Consider the following 23,837-nt stretch of genomic DNA (forward strand, 5'->3'; position numbering starts at 1 on the left):
GTTATCCTCTCATCTCCACTCTCTCCCCACCTACACACACACACACACACACTAAAAACAGACCTACTACCTGCTGCTCCGGACTCCTGGCTGTAACTAATGGATGAAGAACGTATCGTCCTTAAGCGTAAACTCTGGGCTCTCTCCTGCCGAGCAGCATCACAGGTCTGGTTTGGATGCCAGAGCTGTTTACAGTGGTAGCAAAACTCTGTCCCACAGCCTTCTCGCCCACAGGTCAATTTGGGACAGCTGGCACATCCAAATGCTATCACGGCATATCTTGAAAGAACAAGGAAAATGATTTAAAATGTGACACAAAACAAGATCAATTCAGTAAAAATTTAAGAAACATCCAATTAAAATGCTACTCAGAAAACACTTTTCCGATATGCATTAATAAAATACCATAAACCCTAACACAACCTCACCAACATGAAAAAAAGAAAAATGACAGTTCATAAACGAAAGTAACATAAATACCTTTAAAAAATTCTAAATTCTTTACTTTCAAATTTTACCCAGGTGTGGGGGTGCATGTCTTTAATTTCAGCACTCAGAGGCAGAGGCAGGTGAGTTCAAGGCCAGCCTGGTCTACAGAGTGAGTTCCAAGACAGCCAGAGCTACATAATGAGACCCTATCTCAAACAAAACAACAACAAAAAACAATGTCACATAATAATTTAATACAAATAGACTTTATTCGAACTAAAACAGGGTATCTGGGATCAAATAAAAGATGAAGAATACATTTATGATTAGCCTTAATGTCTATTCTCTGAGTAAATATTTTCGATACTTTAAATTTTTTTAACTTAAATTTGGGTACTGTTAGACATCTGGCCCAGAGAAATTCAATTTTCTTCACATCAACTTTCATAGCAGATGTATTCATAATAGCCCCAACTGGGAAAAAGCTCAGCTGTCCATCAACAAGCAAATGGTTAAATTGTGGTGCATACATGCACACCACAGAATACTACTCAGTTAAACTGTGGTGTATACATGCACACCACCAAATACTATTCAATCAAAGGAATGATGGACACAAATAACAAGACAAAGAAATCTCTGAGGAATGACACTGAGTTAAAGAAAAGTCAGTTTTAAAATGTTACAAGCTATATGCCTCAGTATATGTAACACTTGAAATGACAAGGTTTCAGAAATGGAAACTAGATCAATGACTGCCAGGGTTCCAGGAAAAAGTGGAGTGGAAGTAAACACCGTTAGACAATGACATGAAGGATTATGGCCCTTAAAAAGGATTTTTGTTTTTTTATTTTAAATTTAAGACAGGGTCTTGCTAAATTGCTGCCTCTGAACTTGCTATTAGTCAGGCAGACCTTGAACTTGTGATCCTGCCTCAGCTTCTGCAGTTAGCTGGTAAGTAAGGCATGAATGGGGCTGTAACTGGCAACACTGTGATATCCTTGACTGTGATACAGGCACACAAACCTACACCTGATAAAAATCCCATGTAAGTAAATCCACCCCACATAAATTAGCTAGTCCATGTAAAAAGAGAAATCTGAGTAAAACCAATAGACTAGACTGTGTGTGGCGATTTGAATGATTCATACTCCTCAACCCTCAAAGGCTTTTGAATATTTAGTCCCCAGTTTGCTGTACTGTTTGGGTAGGATTAGGGTGTGCGGTCTTCCTGGAGGAAGCATGTCACTAGGGGTGGGCTTTAAAGTTTCTAAAGTCATGTGCCTTTCCCATTTTGTTCTCTCTGCTTACTGCTTGCAAGCCGAGATGCCAGCTCTCATCTGTCCCTTCCACCATGACTGCCTGCTGCCATGCTTCCCCACGATGGTGGTGATGGTCTCATCCCTGGGCATGATGTTTTACCATGGCAACAGAAAAGTAACTAATACACTGTATCAATGCCAATATCCTTATATAGCAGAAGTGGCAATCATGTGATAATGTTCTACATCTTTGTAAAATGGGAATGGGGGAGGAGGACAAGCTGTGAATCACACGTAAGGGCAGCTCTATTCCTGTAAGTGCATATACATACAACCATACAAATGAACTGTCAAAGAGCATTTTAGCTCTCTTTGAAAGCAGTATCAAATAAATTTGTCTATATTTAAGTTTTGGGGGATTTTTGTGTTTATTTATTTTTAAATATCAAATATTTCCTGGAAACTTAGGGGAGTTTTGGTGTTCTTGTTATTGGCAACAAAATTTAAGTAATAATCATAGCTAAGATTGTATCAAATTCCAAGTCCATTTGCATCAATTGTGCAGGATTTTAAACAGACGAGCATTCCTCCCTTTGTGACTTACTACTCTCCTAAGCATCCCATCCTTCAAATTTAAACTCTGCACCTTAAATTCTATTTTACTTCTGGGAGAATTTACATTAAAATAGTACAGAATTAATGGCAATTTAAATCAAAACAGTAATTTAGCAGCATTTCACTTCCCTAGATTTTAAGAGAACCAATGAGGGGCTGGAGAGACGGCTCAGCATTTAAGAGCACTTGCTGCTCTTCCAGAGGACCTGAGTTAGAGTCCTAGCACCCACACGGTGGTTTGTAACTGTCTAACTCCAGGCACAAGGGATTGATGTCCTCTTCTGGCCTCCATGGGCACTGCATACATGTGGTTCACAGACTTTACATGTAGGCAAAACACCCATACATATAAAAATAATACTTATTAAAACATCTTTTTTAAAGGATGGCTAATTCATTGCAGTCCCAGGAGTGGGGGAAAGAATCTACATTTTATTTTCAACTTTTAAAGTATATGATTTAAAGTCAAGTTTTTATATAAAAATAGTAATTTCAGCTGGGTGATGGTAGCGCATGCCTTTAATCCCAGCACTTGGGAGGCAGAGGCAGGCGGGTCTCTGAGTTGGAGGCCAGCCTGGTCTACAGAGTGAGATCCAGGACAGGCTACAAAGCTACATGGAGAAACCCTGTCTTGAAAAAGAAAAAAGAAAAAATGGTAATTTCAGTGAAAAAGAAAAAGACATTTTATTCTAAGCCTCTTCCATATCTTACCTTCTCCTGAAGGAATGAAGAGGCTAGAAGAGGGGCAAAATGGGAGATCATTTTGTAGTCTTAAGTTCAAAGGCTAATGCTAAGAAAGGCTGGTTTTTATGTTTGTCTGTTTTAAAATGGCAGCAATGGGAGATACATACGGCTCAATAATTCAGAGCGCTGGCTGCTCTTGCCGAAGACCCACATTTGATTCCCAACATCCACCTTCATGATGCTCAAACTATGCATACAAGTTTTATGTTAGTGGGTAAAGTTTTCTATACAATACCAATATAACACCTGTAACATTACCAGCTACATATAAATTATGCTCTTAATCTCTAGAGAGCCAGCACAAACAATAATGTAAAAATAAAGGGACTCTAACTAGTTTTCTGTCCTTTGTAGTAAAGACTACTGACAATCATCAACACCAAATTACTGTACAGCCAAATTAATGAGGGATAATTCTTTACTACATTTATATAACCACCATAAATTTGTTTTTAAGAATATAATTTATTGAATTAGGTGTTCCTATTTTGTTTCTCTTGGTGTTAATCTCTCTACTGTAAGGTGTACTCGATTTTAATAGATAATGTGGCAAGTGAGTAAATTATCCATGTATATTTTCTTATTTTACTTCTATAACTACCTCTGTAAGCTGCTCTGATTCTGTTTAATGTATTATGTGTGGTGACAAGATAATACAGAGCTATTTATCAACCAGAAGTTGTGGGCCCTTAGATTTACTGTCTCAGTTTATGCTGGCCACAGTTTCTGACACTTCATTAAATAACTCGTGTCCTGGGGTTCTATGAAAAATACTCTTGAAAACCACATTCTTCCTCCACATGATATATACAACAGAAATCATTTCTCAGTGTTTGAAGTGTTTTATGGGAGCAGTAGATATAATGATTCTTAAAAGGATAAGGTAAAATGTTTTGCCCAACTCAAAATCTAATTTGAGGAGAAAGATGTTCACTCTTGAACCAGTGAAAATACTGTACAAGTGGTCCCTACACTCCCGAGTGACACAATCGCATCTAAGCTGTCTAAATAGGATACTCTCTCGCTCAGATTACTTGAAACCATTGCTCATTAATCCTATTTTCTAGACACAGAGTGTAACTTATCACAGATCCCGGAGTTTGGTTCTGCCATTACCCCTGGAAACTCAGCTGGCTGTGGCCTAGTTTAAAGAGTTACCTTCTTTTTACATACACACATACATACTACCAGCTTATTTTTGAGGAAGGGTCTTATGTAGCCCTGGCTAACTCTGAACCTACTATGTGGCTGAGGATGATTTTGAACTTGATTGTCCTGCTTCCACCTTCCAAGTGCTAAAATTGTAAGCATGCACCAACATCCTCAGTTTATATGCTGTGCTGCGGATCAGACCCTGGACCTCACACTTGCTAGGCACGTACCTTACCCACTGAACTACACCCATAAGCCCTTATATAGTATTGTTAATGTATGCTTTTGTTATAACAGAAACTCTTTAGTATCGGGAAGCATAATTCAAATCTGATACTATATTCTATCTGAGACTTACACAACTAATGAATTCATAAAGTATTAAGTAACTAAGTTTTTTAATGCTTTATATGACACAGTAAGCCTTGGTAGACAGTTGTGTATTCACTGATTTACCCAGATGGGGAATACTTAACTTTTTCCATTTAAAATTAGGGAATATAGACTAGATGCAATCTGAAAATTTACTCAACAAGTTTTTAAAAACTAGTTTGATTCATGCAATAAATTCTGAAACTATAATTTAATAAACCCTGTAGCACGAATCTTAGGTCTTATTAATAAAATCAAACCTGAAGCCAGGTATTGGTGGTGAATGCTGGAAGACCAGAGAAGCCGAACAAGCCACAGCTTCCTCACCTCACCAATTCCTCAGCTGATCCTGTTTCCTCAGACTGGAAGCCTCTGAGTCCTCACCCAAATGAATCTCAGGCAAACTGCTGCTCAAAAGCCTAACAGCTTAGCCAGACTAGTTCCTGGTTTTCCTGCCTTATATACCTTTCTGCTTTCTGCCATTACTTCCTGGGATTAAAGGTGTGAGTCACCATGCCTGGCTGTTTCCAGTGTGGCTTTGAACTCACAGAGATCCGGATGGATCTCTGCCTCCCAAGTGATAGGATTAAAGGCGTGTGTGCCACCATTTTCTGGCCTCTATGTCTATCTAGTGGCTGTTCTGTCCTCTGACCCCAGATAAGTTTATTAGGATGCACAATATTTTGGGGGACACAATATATCACCACAAAACTCACATCCTAGTTTTTCCTGGATCTATAATCAAATAATATAGAAATTCCAGGTTTTCATAAGTTCTACTTATATAATGTATGGGATACTAATAGTATGTTAAATTTTACTATTCATGGATTGTGTATCTTTTTAGTAGTCTTATATGTCTTTTTTGTGCTATGTGTAGGGTATGTACACACAAGTATGTTGGAGGCACATGCACGTGAGGCCAGAGGCTGATAATGGCTGTCTTCCTTCAATCATTAATTTAGCTAGGCTAGCTGGTCAACGAGCTTCAGGAACCACCTATCTCTGCCTGGCCCCTAGCACTGGAGCTACAGGTATATCCACCAAGCCCAGCTTTTTGACATGGATTCTAGGGATCCAGACTCAGGTCCCCCATGTTTGCAAAGCAGTCATTTTACCGAATGAGCTACCTCCCTTTTGTGGCTCTTACTATAAAGGGCATATAACTAACTTAAAGGGCAAATATCTGGTTTTTCTTAGTTCTGACAACCACACAACATGCAGGCTGCAGTTACATAATAATCTAATACATATGCAAAATTATTTCCTTTTAAATGCGGAGGAAATGACATTTGTCATTTAGAACTTGAGGTAATGAATTATAGAATTCCTGTGTAGCAATTTTTGAGACCTGAAAATGTTCACATATGAACACAAACACACTTATTTGTGGTATAAATGCCTTTCAAAAGCATCATTTATTTATGACAACAAATAACCCTAACACTGAGCATTCTGTTATCCCCAAATAAAAACTGTTCATGGGTGAGGACATTCAAATTTGCTTATAACTTAATCCTGTTCCCCACCATCTCACCAGCAGTTGTCTTCACAAAATGTAGGTAATAATTTAACAGAGACAATATAAAAACAAGTTAGGATTTCTGAATTTCAATACTTAGTACGGTATATACCCAAAATGTTTTGTTCTTAAATAAGCTATTTAGAGTGTTAAGACTGTTTTTTAGACTACAAGAAAATTCTTGTCTTATCCCTAGAGAAAAACAAACTAAGAAAAGCCAAACGGTATGTTCTCACCCACAGTCTGGAGCTGGACACCACCTACAGTCAGGATCTGCAACAAGCCATCGTCGAAGCATAAACTCTTCGTATTTTTCCATTAAGACATCATCACTTAATATCAAGCGAATGTCATGGGGATTAAACCGTTCGGTACATTCTGGACAACTGATATTAACTCTACTTTCAGAGATTTCTATCCTTAGGTATTGTCGTAAGCAATCCACACAAGATCTATGGTGACATGTCATTATATCAGGAAATCTGTCTTTAGAATGCCGCAATAGGCACAAAGGACATTCTATGAAGTCTCCAATTTGTTTGCTGATTGAAGTCAATCCATTGTCAGAAGAGGTATTTGTAGAGAAAATGGAGTTCTTATCCATACACATTTCAGAATGTATACTTTCAATACTTGCAATTCCATCCACTCCGCCATTGAGCTCCCTTGATTTACGCCTGTTGTCCTTTTTCCTCCGAAAGAGCGAGCCTATTGAAATTCTTCTCTTTTTGGGTGCCTTTTTGACAGAAGGCAAGCTCACAGATGAGGCAGAAGACTGAAGATCTCTATCTGAACCCATTTGCCGATGTAAACTCATGTCTAAAATGCTCATTAGAATTTAGTTGGGGGTCAGTGTTCATACGCAGCCCTTCATTATACTTAAAAATAAAATTTATTTTTTGTTCTTGTATTCAGATTAAGTCATGATGCAGAAAAGTCCTATTGGCTCCTTCAGAGAATCTCGAAAAAGTTCAATTAGAGAAGACTGTTGTCACAGATGTCCTAAAAAACAAAAACCAAACAATTTAACTGTATTTTTATATGTATATGTTTTTATAATCTTACAGGTTCTCTGTGAAATTTTTAACAAATATGTTCTATAACCATAAGCATAAAAATTAAAGTCATTAGTCTACAGGAAAATGTACAATGAATACTGAAATAGCAAAGACATTCTTTAATCCTAATATAAAGTTTTCTACATTTGAATTGAAACAATTGTTACAAAAGTCTTTAGACAAATCTTGATGCTATCATTGATTTAAAGATTCCTCACTACCTTTAATTTGTTTTTAATTAGGAATAAAATGCACATGAAAACAAAAAAATTTAGGAATGGTTTATATGATAATCTTGAAGAAAAACATTCTAGGTAGAGGGTCTCTTACATTCCAGAAACAATCACTTCCTATAATTTCACAACATGGTAATGTGCATGTTATTAGGATGGTGACAGATCAACTCAACAGAATAAAGCCACCATTTTCCTTTAAAAATCTCACATATTAGCTGAGTGGTGGTGGTGCACACCTTTAATCTCAGCACTCGGGAGGCAGAGGCAGAGGCAGGCAGAGCTCTGTGAGTTTGAGGCCAGCCTGGTCTACAGAGCAAGTACCAGGACAGACAGGGCTACACAGGGAAACCTTGTCTCAAAAAACTAAAAAAACATAAAAAAGAAAACCTCACCTATTATATTTGATTTTTAACAAAGGTGACTTTGCTGAGCACTAAAAATGGTCTTTCAAAAATTACCTGAGAGGGGATCAGAATTTGACCTATAGCTCACCCCATAAAAGCACTTGCCACATAAGCCTGATGACCTGGGTTCTATTCCTGGAACATACATAGTGGAAGGAGGGAACTGCCTCCTGAAAGTCGTCCTCTGAATTTCATGTATACACCATGTCATATGAACATAGAAACACACAAACAATAACAATAAAATAATTTAAAAAAATCAATTACAGCAAATTTAAATGTGAAGAAGTTTTTAGGAGACAAAGAGTAATATTTCAACAAAAAGATTTCTTACACAGAACACTACAAGTGCTAATCATGAAATAAAAGATGGTAAATGATGAAACAGAGTCCAAGAACCAAGTACTAACGGTACGGGAGAAGACAGGCCCCACCAACAGCTCATAAAGGAGAAGAACAGTGTCCAGAAGAGGTAAAGGCATGTGCATGTACACAGAACCAAGTACTAACGGTGTGGGAGAAGACAGGCCCCACCATCAGCTCATAAAGGAGAACAGTGTCCAGAAGAGGTAAAGGCATGTGCATGCACACAGAAACAGACAACCCAAAAGAAAAATGGACAGGGGTATAACAAGCACTTTACAAAAGCATGTTTAAATGCACAACATTATTAATCATCACTACAGCTACACAGACAGGCCACTATATACCTAGTAGATGGCTAAAACGAGGAGACTGGTATTTCTAGATGTTGACAGGGATGTGGAGGAGTGAGGACGCTCTCACATTAGTGGTGAGAAAATAAGAAGGCACAACTACTCTGGAAACTTTAACAACATCTACCAAACTAGAGCGTATGGTTACCCAGCATTTTTACTCCTAAACAAGACCATACACAATACACTGGAGAACATGTTTAGTAAAGAATAAGCTTTCTTATAATACAGCTAGACTTTATACACTAGCACCAGTGAGGAAACTAAAATGTAAAGTCTGAGAGCCACACAGACTCAAGCAAGTGGTTTTGAGTATTATAAAATTAGTCAGACAGGAAACAATTCAACAACAATCACAACTAAAGAAATAAAAATCCAAACATTAGATACTATTGTGGTAGATACTAAGAAAAGTTGTAAAAGGTTGATTGATATTAGTTTAGTGAAAGAATCACCTCATGTCTTGCTAGAAGAATCTAAGCACAAATGTGTGTGTGTGTGTGTGTGTGTGTGTGTGTGTATGTGTGTGTGTGTGCTCACATGCGTGCGAATTTAGCATTATTTTAAATCAGAAAATTCTTTTGTTGTTGTTTTTGTTTTTTTGAGACAGGGTTTCTCTGTGTAGTTTTGGTGCCTGTCCTGGATCTCGCCCTGTAGACCAGGCTGGCCTTGAACTCACAGAGATCTGCCTGGCTCTGCCTCCTGAGTTCTGGGATTAAAGGAAGGCGTGCACCACCACCGCCTGGTTAAATCAGAAAATTCTTAAGCCCAGGTACCCTACTTATAGTTTGTCCTTCAAGTGAAATAATAATACATATTGCAAATAAATCTACCTATTGCTGTATAGCTGGTAAAAGAGGGGGGGTGGGGGAGGGGAGAAGCAAAACAGTAAAATCTCCATGTAAAACTGGAAAATAACATTTAAGCCTGGCAGCAGTACACCTTTAATCCCAGCACTTGGGAGCAGAGGCAGGTGGATCTCTGTGTTCGAGGCCAGCCTGGTCTACAGAATGAGTTCCAGGAGAGCCAGGGCTACACACAGAAACCCTGTCTTGAAAAGCCAATAAATAAGTAAATAAATAATGTTTGAGTATTCAACTGGGCACTTAAATGAACAAACTATAATCCAAATGTAAGCTATGGAAAGATTCATACAGAGTGTCAAGAAATGACAATTGCAAAATAGTATCTATGGTATGAGATCATTTGTAGACTAGGGACACAACTTTTCTTTTGATATTTAAAATGTTCCTCAGTGATTTGGCTGCACACTTCACTTAACGATCACTAATACTAAAGACACTTTTGCTGTGGAATAATCCTATACACTGTGAAAATGTGCTGCTCTCATTGTTAATAAAAAGCTACTGGCCAGTAGCCAGGCAGGAAGTATAGGCAGGACAACCAAACTAAGGCTGCTGGGATGAAGAAGGGCAGAGTCAGGAAGACACCAGCAGATGCAGAGGAAGCAGGACTATAGAAAATGAGGTAACCTACCATGAGCCACGTGGCAGAGGGTAGATAAGAATTATGGGTTAATTTAAATGTAAGAGCTAGTTAACAAGCCTGAGCTATTGGCCAAGCATTTACAATTAATATAAACCTCACTGTGTTTATTTGGGAGCTGCTGGCAGGACGGAAACTTCTGCCGACATACTTTGTTAAACACACTCACTTAAAAACAAATTCCTATAGGTTGCCTTCTGCCCTCGCAAGGGAAACCACTTTCTCTGTTTCTCATTATGCTAGGGAGGCAGTGAGACTATTTTTATTTCAAAAAAAAAATTATTTATTTAGTTTTGTGGGTTTTGTTTGTATGTTTGTTTTTTGAAACATGGTTTCTCTGTGTAGCCCCACCTGTCCTGGAACTCGAGTTCTGTAGATCTGTGTAGCTCCACCTGTCCTGGCCTCGATCTAACTCAGGAGTGCTAGGATTAACATCTAACTAGTTTTTTTGAGAAAAGATTTTACCACATAGTCCAAGCTGTCCTGGAACCCACTATGTAGACCAGGCTGGCCTCAAACACACATATATCCACCTACCCCTGCCTCCCAAGTGCTGTTGCTTTTTTTTAAAAGTAGGTATATGTTTGTGTAACTGTGTGTAGGGGTATATGCATGTGTGTGTGTGTGGGGGGGGGGGGTGGCCATGGCCAGAAAAGGGCATCAGATTCCCTGGTGCCTAAGTTACAGGTAGCTATGTGCTTCCTGACATGGGTGCTGGGAACTTAAATCTTCTAGAAGAACAGTAAGTACTCTTAATTAGTGAGATACCTCTCCAGTCCCAACACTTTTTTAAAAAATCCACACAATTTAATGACCACCCTTTGGAGAAATGGTCCAAGGGAATTATCTATAAACATGTGTCTAAAGAGAATTGGGAATGCCTCAGTAAACAAGAACTTTGGTGAAATCTCACAGTAGAAATCTCGCCCTCCATGTACTAAACACTGAGATTATTACTATTAACAAGATACACATACTTCCTATCTGGACTTTAGTAATCTAAAGAAACATTATCCACATACCAGTTATAATGATAAGCCTTTATTCATAAAATTTACCTGTTACTTTGTCTTAAAAATATCTCAATTTTCACAAAACATAGAGGAGTATCATTGAGAAATTATAGCGAATGATAACCTAATACAGAATTCACACTTAAAAAAAAAAAAGGAACCATCTTGCAAGCCATATGAACAAGATTAAGAAGAGATCTATGTAATGGCAAATTGAGAAGATATAGTCAATGTTTCATCTTACCACCCCGGAAGTAAGGACACAAGCAGCTTACTTTTCTCTTCTGAATGATTTGCAATTCACAAATTTTAGCTAAAAACATTTTTCATTATTCTCATTTTACAGATGGAGAAACAGAAGTTCAGAAACTATCAGACTGTGGCTTTATTATCAGACCTCCTAGACATGCATATGTGTGTATATACAGACATATACAAACATATATATATATATATCCAACTACTTCAAACATAGTCTACAAAGACTAATAAGGTTCACTGGATTTATACAGAATATACTATATAAGAGCCTAGGTATTGCCAAGCGTGGTGGCACACACCAAGCCTTTAATCCAGTACTCAGGTGGATCTCCATGAGTCTAGTCTACATAGTAAGTTCCAGGACAGCCAGAGATACATAGTGAGACCCTGTCTCAAAAACCAAAAAACCAAACCAAAATGATCCAAAGTATGGGGCTAGGGAGATGGTCATTGGGCAAGAGCACTTGCTACAAAAGCATGTGGACCTGAATCTAAATCTATATATAGAAAGCTAGATGTAGTCACTTGTGCCTATAATCCCAAAACTGGAGACTTGCTGGCTGCCAGTCTAGATAAAGAAACAGGTTCAGGCTCTTCCAATTTCTTTCTTCTTTGCCATGAGGTGCGCACACCTCTGCTTTTCCTCTCTTCTCTTCTCTTCCTCTCTCTCTTTCTGACTCTTTATCTCTATATTATAATAAACTCTTTCCATGCAGATGCAAAAAAAAAAAAAAAAGAAAAAGAAAAGAAACAGGTTCAGTTACAGATTCTGTCTTTTTCAAAGGAGTAAGACAGAGTGAAATAAAGATACTTGAATGTCCTCCTCCAACCTCTACATGGGCACATGTTGGAGCCCACTAGGTTTCTAGTGGCTGTACCTAGCAGGACTGCATGGGAGGTTGATTGGCCCACCGGTAAGGGTCTAACTAGCAAAGGGGAGGTCTTTTGCTCTACCCCTTGCCATTGTTATAAATAGCCCTTTGGAATAAAGTTCTGGGCCAGTGGATAAGGATTCAGGCCCTCCCGAGTCTATCCTGTGTTTTCTCTCTGTTTCTTTACTCTCTATTTCTAACTAAGTCTCTTATCCCTCATTCCTCAAGAGTCCCTGGAGTAAATAAATGTGGGGGTTGGTCCGCTACAGGCACACATGTACATACACATATGTATACACACACACCCCTCATTAGGTCACAGATGCTGCCCTTGTAGAGGAATCAGCCATGCCTTACCTATCTGGTACCTTCCCTAAAGGATGAAATTCCTAAAATGCAGCAGCCCCAAAATAGGGTGGGACAACAGAATTCGCTTCTTTAACTACAGCCTTCTATCCTACCTAGTACCTTCTCTAAAGACTTAGAGACTTCTCCCTTTAAGTTCAGAGGCTCCTGCCCCCAAGTGTAGAAAAGTAAGGAAGTTTCTTGTTCTGCAGGTTGCTGTTGGATATGCTAACCCAGTTTCCTTCACTGTAAGTGGCCAGCATGGCTAAGCTATCCTCTCCTCCTCAGCACACTCCTGTCTATGGAACCTGAAATCTTTATGATTTAAATCTCTCTCAATCTCTCCCACCCAGGAGCTTGCACTGTACAATAAACACTTAACCATTTTAGAATAAGAACAAATGATAAAGAGCACAGAAAGATTCCCAGCTGATTTGTTAAGCTACAAAACACTGATAACATGAAGAAAAGCAGTGATGGGAAGAAGAATTTTGGTTGGTATGTAAGAGAGCAGGACCTAAATCAGCAGACTGAGTACAGAAGAGCACCTTACTAATGTGTGTGAGCACCAACTAATCCACTGGATAGAGAGAGAGAAAAGGGGAGTCTGCCTTCTGCCTGATATCTACCTTTCTCCCACTCTTGGGACTGAGAGCTCCTGGTTCCCAGACCTTTTGAACTCAGACCAGAACTTCTAACACTGGTTCCTTTGGTTCCCAAACGTTTGCATTTGGATTGGAATTATATCAGTTTTCCTCAGCCTCTAGCTTGCAGACAGCAGATCATAGTATGTTTCTGTCTTCATAACAACCTAACAAAACAAAACAAAACAAAAATCTTTCTGTGTATCTGTGACATTTGTTTCTCTGGAAAACTCTAATGGATGCAACCTCCATGATATTAATGCCTATCTATTTAATGAGATACTTTCCCCAAGAATGAAAGTATGGATCAGTAATTAAAAATACTAGAAGAGCTTGGCTCCTGAAATAGAGTGAAATGTAAGTAGACTCCATGGTCACTTCAGTGTCATAAGGAACTCTAGTCATCTGCTAATGAAACAGTGAGAAATGTTGCTTCTTTTCACATTCAGCACAATTCCAACTGTATATACTTTCACTGCTAGAGAATTAGTTTTTCAGTGGCAAAGGAACCCCAGTGCCTCCTTCAACCAAGAAGAAGCAGGTCACATTACTTTTCTAACTTCTAGTCCAGTGTTTATACTCCCTCCCCGTGATTCTTTTATCCACCTCTCGAGGAATGTGTAGAACTGAGAAATGAAATGTAGCCCAGAGAGGTAGTGAACTGCACTGAGACTGAGGTAGATGGTTCACAATGAGTTCAAGGACAGCTTATAATCTACACAGTGAATTTCAGGACAGCCAGAGTTACATTTCCTATTTTTAAGAAGAAGAAGAAAAGAGGGGGGGGAGGGGGAGAGAGAGAGAGAGAGAGAGAGAGAGAGAGAGAGACAGAGAGAGAGACAGAGAGACAGAGACAAAGACAGAGACGGGGAAGAGAAGAAGAGGAGGAGGAATAATGAAATGAAATGGCCCAAACAAAGGTGTTTGTACCACATATAAAAGCTATGTGTTCTATAGACCTAGTAAAAGTGACGAACAGTTTTTAAGGTTTATGCGTGTGTGTGTGTGCGCGCGCGTGCGTGCACGCGTGCGCACGTCTAAAAGAGGGCATCAGATCCCCCTGGACCTGGGAACTGAAATGGAGTCCTCTGGAAAAGAAAATGAATGACTCAACCTCTGAGCCATTTCTCTAGCAAGGGATCAGTTTGTTTTGACACTACTTAAATGTATTTAATTTGACAAATTATTTTCTTACACTCTGTAAAAACTACAAAAGTTGAACAGTTCAACTGAAACACCTAATCAACAATTAAAATACTGATTTAAAGAAAAATGTGCTCTAGATTTTAATTAAATAGTGAATTTACAAATGAAGTATCTTACAGTCAGAAGGCTCAATGCACAGATTTGAGACAAGTTGTATTGGTCACAGTTCTAGTCAAGGCAAAAGCTAGCACTGGAGAGAAGCTCAGCAGAGCACCCACAGTGCAGTTCACAACTGTCCGTGTACCTTGTCCCAGGGGATCTGGTGCTCTCCTCTGACCTCTGCAGATCAGGCACAAAACACCCAGACACAGAAAATAGAAATAGATAAATCTTAAAAACAGCATTCTCACTCAAAGAGGTAAGTGAAGGATGTGCACTTAGAAAGGCGGGGATAGGGTTAAAAAGAAAATTTAACAAAGATAAAGCTGCTGCCATCCCTTAGGTGGATGCACAAAGGAAAGAATAAATACCCATTTTTTTTCTCCTCTGGATCCAATATCCAACCAGGGCCTCAAATTTGGCTAAATTCAACTAAAAGTCAACAAGAGGACAACTGAGACAATTCTTAGAGGTTAATACTCTGGATCACAAAGCAAGACAGAGGGGTGAATGAAGAGTGGATCTAGCGGTTGGAGCAGCGGGTCAGCATTTAAGAGTACTTGCTGCTCTCGCAGAGGACCTGAGTCCTGTACCCAGCACCCACATGATGGCTCACAACAGTCTGTAACTCCAGTTCTGTCTTCTGACCTCCAATGGTCCAAGGCACACATATCTGGTGTGGTACACACGTGGTGCAGGAGAACATTCATATACATAAAATGAAAACAACTAAAACACTCGGGAGGCAGAGGCAGGCGGATCTTTGTGAGTTTGAGGCCAGCCTGGTTTACAGAGCAAGTTCAGGACAGTCAGGGCTACATGGAGAAACCCTGTCTCAAAAAAACTATTAAAAAAAAAAAATGGGGGGAGGGGCAGGGTCTCTCTCTATTATGTAGCTCTGGCTTTCCTGGAACTATGTAGACCAGGCTGGCCTTGAACTCACAGAGACCTACCAGCCTCTGCCTCCTGGGTGCTGGGATTAAAGACAGGTGCCACCAGGCCTGGTCCACAGTTTTTAAAATGGGACCTGGAGGATGTGGTGGGAGTGGTAAACAAAAAATACCCAGCATCAGAAGAAACTTGGGAGTCAAGACCTCAGCCATCTTTAGTGACAACAATACTCTAGAACAGTGGTTCTCAACCTGTGCTTCATGACCCCTTTGGAGGTCAAGTGACCCTTTCACAGGAGTCATATATCAGATATCCTGCATATAGGATATTTACATATGATTCACAACAGTAGCAAAATTAGTTATGAAGTAGCAATGAAAGTAATTTTATAGTTGAGGGTCATCACAACAGTAGGAACTGTATTGAAAGGTCGCAGCATTAGGAAGGTTGAGAACCACTGCTCGAGAAGGAGTCTGTGATCTCCATTACAAATATGGATATCAATCACTCCAAACAGAAGTTAGGAGAATAATGTGAAATCAACTTTTGACAAAGTATCTAAGTAAACCTAACTTATTACTGAAGTGAAATGTAAGCTGTGTCTCTCTGGTACCTCACACAATGTGTAGCTTATAGAAAATAGTATTTGCTACAAAAAATGCGTCAGGTTTGCTACTGCTGATGTGTCCTTATTAAACCATAGTCTTTCTACACAAAATTTTTTTTGGTATGGTTTTTTTTTTTTTTTTGAGACAAGGTTTCTTTGTGTAGTTCTGGCTGTCCTGGAACTCACTCTGTAGACCAGATTATCCACCTGCCTCTCCCTCTAGAGTGCTGGGATTAAAGGCGTGCACCATCACTGCCTGGTCTATAGGTAAATTTTTAAATTGTGAAAACAATCTTTTTTACCCCACAAGTTGCTATGGGATATAATAAAATATGTCAAATATGTTAGGTATCTTGACACTATAGAATTTCAAGGATTACAGATTCAAAGTATTCTATTGATAAACATCTCCTAATCATGTACTTAAATAAATGACTTATAATTCATTAGAGGTACTTTGGAAATGAGGAAGGCTAGGTAAAAAATGTCTGCAGACCAGGGCTAGGGAGACAGCTGTTAGTTCTCTCCCCAAAATCAAACTTTAAAAAAGCATAGTATTCTAGTGAGTTCATCTCTCCTGTACCCCAAAATATACACCCACACACAAAGTCTGCATTATTAATTAATAATACTTCAAGAGAAAATCCTGATGGTGACCTTCCCCTATTTATATAAAGACCTAGTTTTGGGCTGGGCGGTGGTGGCGGCGCACGCCTCTAATCCCAGCACTCGGGAGGCAGAGCCAGGAGGATCTCTGTGAGTTCGAGGCCAGCTTGGGCTACCAAGTGAGTCCCAGGAAAGGCGCAAAGCTACACAGAGAAACCCTGTCTCAAAAAACCAAAAAAAAAAAAAAAAAAAAAAAAAAAAAACCTAGTTTTATATAAGAAACATGGTGCCACGTCGATATCTTTTTTTATTTGATTGTACAGCTATTTTCCAATGAAAAAATTTTACAATTCACATCTTTGTCTTTATGACCTTTGTTTTTTCCACTTAGAAAAGGCTTACACATTTCAAGACTATACTTTTAAAATTAAGAGGCTGGTGATAGCTTCAGGTACTTGCCACTAAGACTGACCACCTCAGCCCAATCCCTGGAACCTACATAACAGAAGGAGAGACCCTCCACTTATGGCCAAATGTAATTTAATGAATTTTGGGGTGAGGAGAGGACCTCACTGTGTAACCCTGGCTGGCCTGGAACTTGCTATGTAGACCAGGCTGGCTTCAAACTCACAGAACTGCTTGTTTCTGCCTCTCAAGCACTGAAAAATAGAATTTAAAATTAAATAAAACTCTATAATGTCTTCTGCTACTTCTAAAGTTTATTTTTCCCTAAATTTTTGATTCATTCAATATTTTAATATAAGCAAAAGATCCAACTTTTACTTCTAAATAGCTGCCCAATTATTTTAACACTAATTATTGAATAATGACCTTCGCTCCATCCAACCCATTAAACTGATAAAGTCACATCTTGGCGCATGAACCCCCTACTATCTTTTAAATGACGGGGACTTCTAAAATAAGCACCTGAAGTAGACTACTAAGATGTTTATTTCCCTCAATGCTCGTCAACATCTTTTAATATAGCAACAGTTTTTTGAGTAGCAAAAACTACTAACTTCAATTTATTTCATTACTAAACAACTTAAAAATGCATTTACATGTATCCCTACTTTATCTGTTCACTTTTTGTTCATTTTTACATTTAAACACTGTTCCCTTTTAATTGAAAACATTCAATATTTACCTTATCCAAATGTGATTTTTAATTTGATGTTTTAAAATGTAGAAATTAAGATTTTAATTGTCACATTTATGAAACGCCTTTATAAATTATTGTACCAGTTTTTAGGCTTACAAACCCTTTCAGAGGGGCCAATGAGATGGCTCAACCAGTGCTTGCCACCAAATCTGATGACCTGAGTTCAATTCTGCAAGCTGAAACGTTCTCTGACCTTCACATTCATGCCCAGACACACATGCCCCACCCCTTCAAAAATGTAATTTAAAAATAATTCTTTCGCCGGGTGGTGGTGGCGCACGCCTTTAATCCCAGCACTCGGGAGGCAGAGGCCGGCGGATCTCTGTGAGTTCGAGGCCAGCCTGGGCTACCAAGTGAGTTCCAGGAAAGGTGCAAAGCTACACAGAGAAACCCTGTCTCGAAAAACCAAAAAAAAAAAAAAAAAATTCTTTCAAAGACAGAGCCAATTTGTGGTGATTTGAAAGAAAACAGCCCCCATAGGCTCATTGGGTATGGATGATGTGGAGATGTGGCCTTGTTGGAGTAGGTGTGGCCTTGTGGGAGGATGTGTGTCACTAGAGGGTGAAGAGCTTTGAGGACTCAAAGTTCAAGCCATGGCTCTGTCTCTTCTTGCTGCCCTCAAATCCAGATGTGGAACTCTCCGCTCCTTCTCTAGCACTGTGTCAGCCTGCATGCTGCCCCGCTTCCTGCCATGACAATAATGGATTAAACCTCTGAACTGTATGCCAGCCCCAATTAAATGTTTTCCTTTATAAGAAAATGCTTTACAAGACCATGCTGTTGTCATGGTCTCTTCACAGGAATAACTAAGACACTATTTTTCAACATATTTGCCATTTCTGGAGCTCTTCATTTCTTTATGTGGCTCACGTCCATCCCCCAAATCTGGTATCATCTTACCCCTCTTTAATACATCTTGGTGTGCAGATCTCTCACAGCACTAAGCTGTTTTCATCAATTCCCCTTTAGGCAATGTGATTCTTTCTTTTTGTCTTATTAATTTATATGCTTGGTATTAAGCATTATATTGGTTTTCTTTCTGGTTGCTGTGATAAAGCACCCAACCAAAACAGCAACTTAAGGTTTATTTTGGATTCATAGTTCAAGAATACAGTTCATCACACCAAGAAGCAAGGTAGCTGGCCTCCACATGCACACACACTTACATACGAATATAGGTCACATTGCATCTAGGTAGAAAAATGCCAGTGCTCAATTTGATTTTTCCTCATGATGCTGCCCATGTTCAGGGTAGGTCTTCTTTCTCCAATTAGACCTTCCTAAGAACACCCTTATACATATCCAGAGATATGGATCAATGATGACGCCAAATCCAATAAAACTGGTAATGGTGATTAGCCATCACAAGCAGTGTGGTTAAGATGTTTTCTTTGTATTAATTTTGTTTGAGACTCAATGAACTTCTTGGATTTTAAATTAAACAAATTAAGGAATTACTTCTTTTCACATTTTTAACTCTAATATTTTCTCTCTCTCTCCTCTGCTTATGAAATTATAATCATATATTTGACAGCTTATGTTTGTTCAGTGGCCAATATGCTCATTTTGTCTCTTTCCCCCCCAATTCATTAACTTGGCAAGCTTTTATTATTCTACCTTCAATTTTATCAACCTTTTCTTTCGCCATCTTCTATCTGCTGCAATTTCCATCCAGTGTAAGCGTATGTGTATATGCTATGTGTGTTCGTGCCCTCAAAGTCCCTAAAAAGATGTTGAATCCCCTGAAGCTGGAGTTACAGTCAGTTGTGAGTTGTTTGATGTGAGTGCTGGGCACCAAACTCAGGTCCTTTGGAAGAACAACAAGCGCTCTTACCCTGACCCGAGCCATCTCTCTAGCCTAAAATGGCCTTTTCTCATTAGTATAGTCAGCCACTTGGAAATATGGAATACATTATCAAATACATACATTTCTTAAAAGTAAATACCGAGTTTTCAGTCTTCTTACATCTACATAGCTAGACAAACCTAACTCTAGTGATCTAATATTAAAAATGGAACAAATACTTTCACAACATTACTTCTAAATATGGAGGGAAGGGACAAATCATTAGCATCGATAAGTATTCATTTTTCAAAAATCCACTCCAGACTTGAAATATACCATTTTCCAACACCATATACACACCTTCTACCCAAGATACTTTCTATGATTCTCAGAAACAGAAACTATAAGTTCAGAATAAACTATTCCCACATGCCAAAGCCTTCCAAAAGAGGTATGTCTTGAACCTACCTGCCACATTGACCTATTTAAGCCCGTTCATTACTGGAAAGTAGAGCAGAATGGTGCTCTGTAGTTTCAGTCAAACTCATTATAAATAATATACATTACCTGATCAATTAGAAAACAGTAAGCTGCTATCAAAGAAGGTAGTAGTTGTTTAACTGGGAAAAAGAAAGATTAAAAACATTCTGGCCAGCTCAACAAACAATGTATTAACAGGGAGACAGTAAATACTTAACTACTGACTCCTGAAAGGCATTAACTAAAGAACATTTTGAAAAGCAGCCACTAAGAAACAGAGAGGTCTCCTAAGATAGGAGAACATTAACAGGTTCTAAAACCCTGAACCACTTCACAAAAACTATCTAGGTGGAAACATACCTTCTAGAACTGAAGGTGGGGGTAGACGCAGGCCTAGAAATGTCATTTGGGAGTTGTTATAGGGGTGATGTGTAAAATCACGAGCATGGATGAAATCACTAAGGGAACATCTATAGACAGGTGGGCAATCAGTCCTCTGGCACTTCAAATTAAGGTACAGGAGAGATGTGAAGGAGTCAGTACAGGAAAGAGAAAGGTGTGAAAGGAACCAGACTTCAAGGAGCAGAACTTGTTAGCTTATCCCTATCGGCAGTTTATCTATCCCTCCCCCAAAATATCAACTACACCTTAAAAATGAAGAGAAAAAAAAAAAAGAACAAGCTGAGAAAAAAAGAGGCAAAGGAGTAAAAATTACAGAACAGATCTTACAGGACATAATCTATTTCTTAAGCCTGTTGAGGCTGGGAGGGTATTAACACACTTCCCCTGACAATTCTAAGAAAGGATTAGAATGTAACTGTCTAGTACCTAATAATCATAATGCATGACAGAAAGGCAAGATAAGCACAAATCTTTGGTTTATTGAAGACTTTTGATTATATATTAGTTTCCTGTGGGTACTGTCAAATAACCACAAACTAGTGGTGCTTAGACAACAGGAATTTACTTCTTCTGTTCTGAGATCATAAGCAGGGCTGTGTTCTTCTGCAGCTCTGGGGGAGAATCTATTCTACGCCTCTTCCAGCTTCTGACTATGAGCAATTCTTGGGTTTTGGCTGTATTACTCCAATCTTGGTCCCCCAGTCATACTGACTCCTCTTTTTCCATGTCTTCTATAATTTCCTGTCTTTCCCTTGTAAGGACAGCTGTCACTGGATTTTGAGGCAACCTGGACCTCACTGTAACGGACAGTAAACTGTGGAGAGAGCAGGGTTCAGAGGAGGCAACAGGGCACTCCGTTTGCAGCAATCTCACTGGGGTTTCTTCTGTTCTACACCCAGTCTTGGGAAGACAAGGTACTACTAATGAAAGAACTCTTCTGCAGAGTCTTGTCTGAGTGGCCAGTGTTGCACATGCCTAGTTAATTTATCGTAACCCAGTACCATAAAGGACAGTACACTCCCTCATCTGACAGGAAGAGAGAATGAGGGACAAAGGGAAGCCGAGCAACATCCAGGTACCCTTTCAACACAACACAATAATCCTGCAATAGCAAGTGCCAATTCTGTATTTGGCTTCAAAAGACAGGTTAAAAAAAAAAACTATCAAGATGGCAATAAAAAAAGATGAAGATTTCTGCAGGAAGGAATATGCCACACAAAATACTCTTAGAGCTACACTCTACTGTGCAAATGAAAGAATGTAAAGTCACCTATTAATTATGTTGAAATGATATTTTGGGTGTATTGGGCTAAATAAAATTCATTACAAAAATAAGTTTCACTTTATTTCTTCTACTTTCTTAATATAACACTGGAACGTCTTAAATTAAATTGTGGTTCACACAGTATTTCTACTGAAATTGCTGTTTGGGGCGAGGAATGTAGCTCAGTTGGTAAAGTGCTTGCCTAGCATGCACATGGCCCAGAGCTTCATCCCCAGCACAACATAACCATAGTTAATAATACTTAAGGGAAGGAGACGACGGATCAGGAATTCAAGCCAGCCTGGGATATGCACAATGAGAGGGAAGAGAACGGAGGGAGAGAAGTTCAAGAGAGTGTGGTCTCACACTGTATTTGTTCACTTAGCAAATACTTATTCAATACTAAAATTATTTCACTACATGCTGTACCAAGTGCTAAGACCTTCAGCATGATCAAAGAAAACAACCCTGCCACCAGAGCTTACATCACCTACTACACATTTTTATGTGATCATGAATAAAAATAATAATTGTAACCTTTTGAGATACAAATGACAAGGCTTGATTTAGAAATTATCAAATATAAATCTGTTAATTCCAGACTAATGACGACTTGTCTGGTGACAAGGCAGTTTTTAGTACTACATTATCCTCATCCAGAAACTTTGTTTTTGTTTTAGAGACAGGATCTCACTATGTAGCTCTGGCTGGCCTGAGCTACACAGGCTGGTCTAGAACTCACAGAGATTTACCTACTTCTGCCTCCTGCTACTGTCATCAGTATCCTAATAGCTTCTTGGTCTTCTCTAACTAGTTTGTTCCTATGATTCAATGTGAGAAGTTCAAGTGGCAACATGCTAGGTATTCACAGTACAAGGGCTTTTTCCACTCTTAAGGGTCTCTAGAGTGGAGTGGAATAAAAATGTTAGGGTACATACTTTTAAGGAGACAACTCCAGCTTTGGATGAAAGATACAGTTCTGAAGTTTCTTTCGGGCTTAAATAAACAAAGGTAGTTTCTGACCAAAACTGTGCTTCAAAATTCAATGTACAAACTTTTAAGCTAAAAGAGCTAACTAGTTCTCTCCTACTGAGACCTTCACATAGCAAAACCTTTCCACACAGGACTTCTAAAACAAATCAACAAGGCTGGAGTGATGGCTCAGCAGATATCTGGGTTTGATTCCCAGGACCCACATGGCAGTTCACAACCATCTGTAACCTCTTCTGGCCTCTCAAGAGTACCAAGTATGTACGTGGTATATAGAAATATATGTAGCCAAAACATACATACTCATAAAATAAAAATTTTAAAAATTAAAAAAGAATCAAATCAACAATTAGTAATTTTCTAGCAAATGACTTAAAATACTAGCTGGGAACGGTAGTGGGCGTAGAACCCTAGCACTTGGGAGGTGGGAGGATTAAGAATTCAAGGTCATCCCCAACTGCACAGTAAATTCCTTTGAGACTAGCCTGGGCTATACAAGCCCTTGTCTCAAAAATCCAGGAAACAAAATAAAACACTAGATAACCTCAAGAGAACAAGACTATACAAGAATTTTAAGGTAGTAGAACAGCTCCCAAAATAATGTTAACAATAAAACAATTATTCGGCTGGAGAGACAGCTCAGTGGTTAAAGTATTTAACTACTTTTGCAGACAGCCTGGGTTCAGTTACCAACATGGCAGTCGACACACATCAGTAACTCTTCTAACTCCTTCAGCCCTGCACTCATGTAGTGCACATACATATACTCAGGCACACACATATGGACATAAAGTATTCAGGGGCTGGAGAGATGACTCATTTACAAACACTGGCTGCTCTTCCAGACGACCTAGGTTTCATTACCAATACCCACATGGTAGCTAACAACCAATGTAACTCCAGTCCCAAAGGAATCTGATGCCCTCTTCTGGCTGCCACAGAAACTGCACACATGTCCTACACTAGATTTACATGCAGGCAAAATACACACACAAAAATACAATAAAATAATTCTTCAGATATTACTGATAACAACAATGAAAACAATATAATAATATGCTTTGGGGTTTTTTTTTGAGACAGGGGTTCTCTGTGTTGTTCTGGCGGTGGTGGAACTCACTCTGTAGAGCAGGCTGGCCTCGAACTCAGAGATCCACCTGCCTCTGTCTCCCAAGTGCTGAGATTAAAGGTGT

General features: G+C 39.0%; 1 protein-coding gene across 2 annotated transcripts in view; it reads right to left on the reverse strand.

Moving 5' to 3' along the window:
* Rnf19a (ring finger protein 19A, RBR E3 ubiquitin protein ligase) overlaps positions 1-23,837 on the reverse strand; it is a 53,344-nt gene that overhangs the window by 26,053 nt on the left and 3,454 nt on the right. For both annotated transcript variants that reach the window (XM_052747622.1, XM_052747623.1), the window contains exons 2-3: positions 6,333-7,098; positions 71-279 (exon numbers count right to left, since the gene is read on the reverse strand). In XM_052747622.1, the coding sequence (XP_052603582.1) occupies positions 71-279; positions 6,333-6,928 (805 nt within the window). In that variant the 5' untranslated portion in view covers positions 6,929-7,098. The remainder of the gene's footprint in view (positions 1-70; positions 280-6,332; positions 7,099-23,837) is intronic.

Source organism: Peromyscus californicus, unplaced genomic scaffold, assembly GCF_007827085.1.
Source record: "Peromyscus californicus insignis strain IS unplaced genomic scaffold, ASM782708v3 Scaffold_20__1_contigs__length_68692818, whole genome shotgun sequence".
Classification (NCBI taxonomy): domain Eukaryota; kingdom Metazoa; phylum Chordata; class Mammalia; order Rodentia; family Cricetidae; genus Peromyscus; species Peromyscus californicus.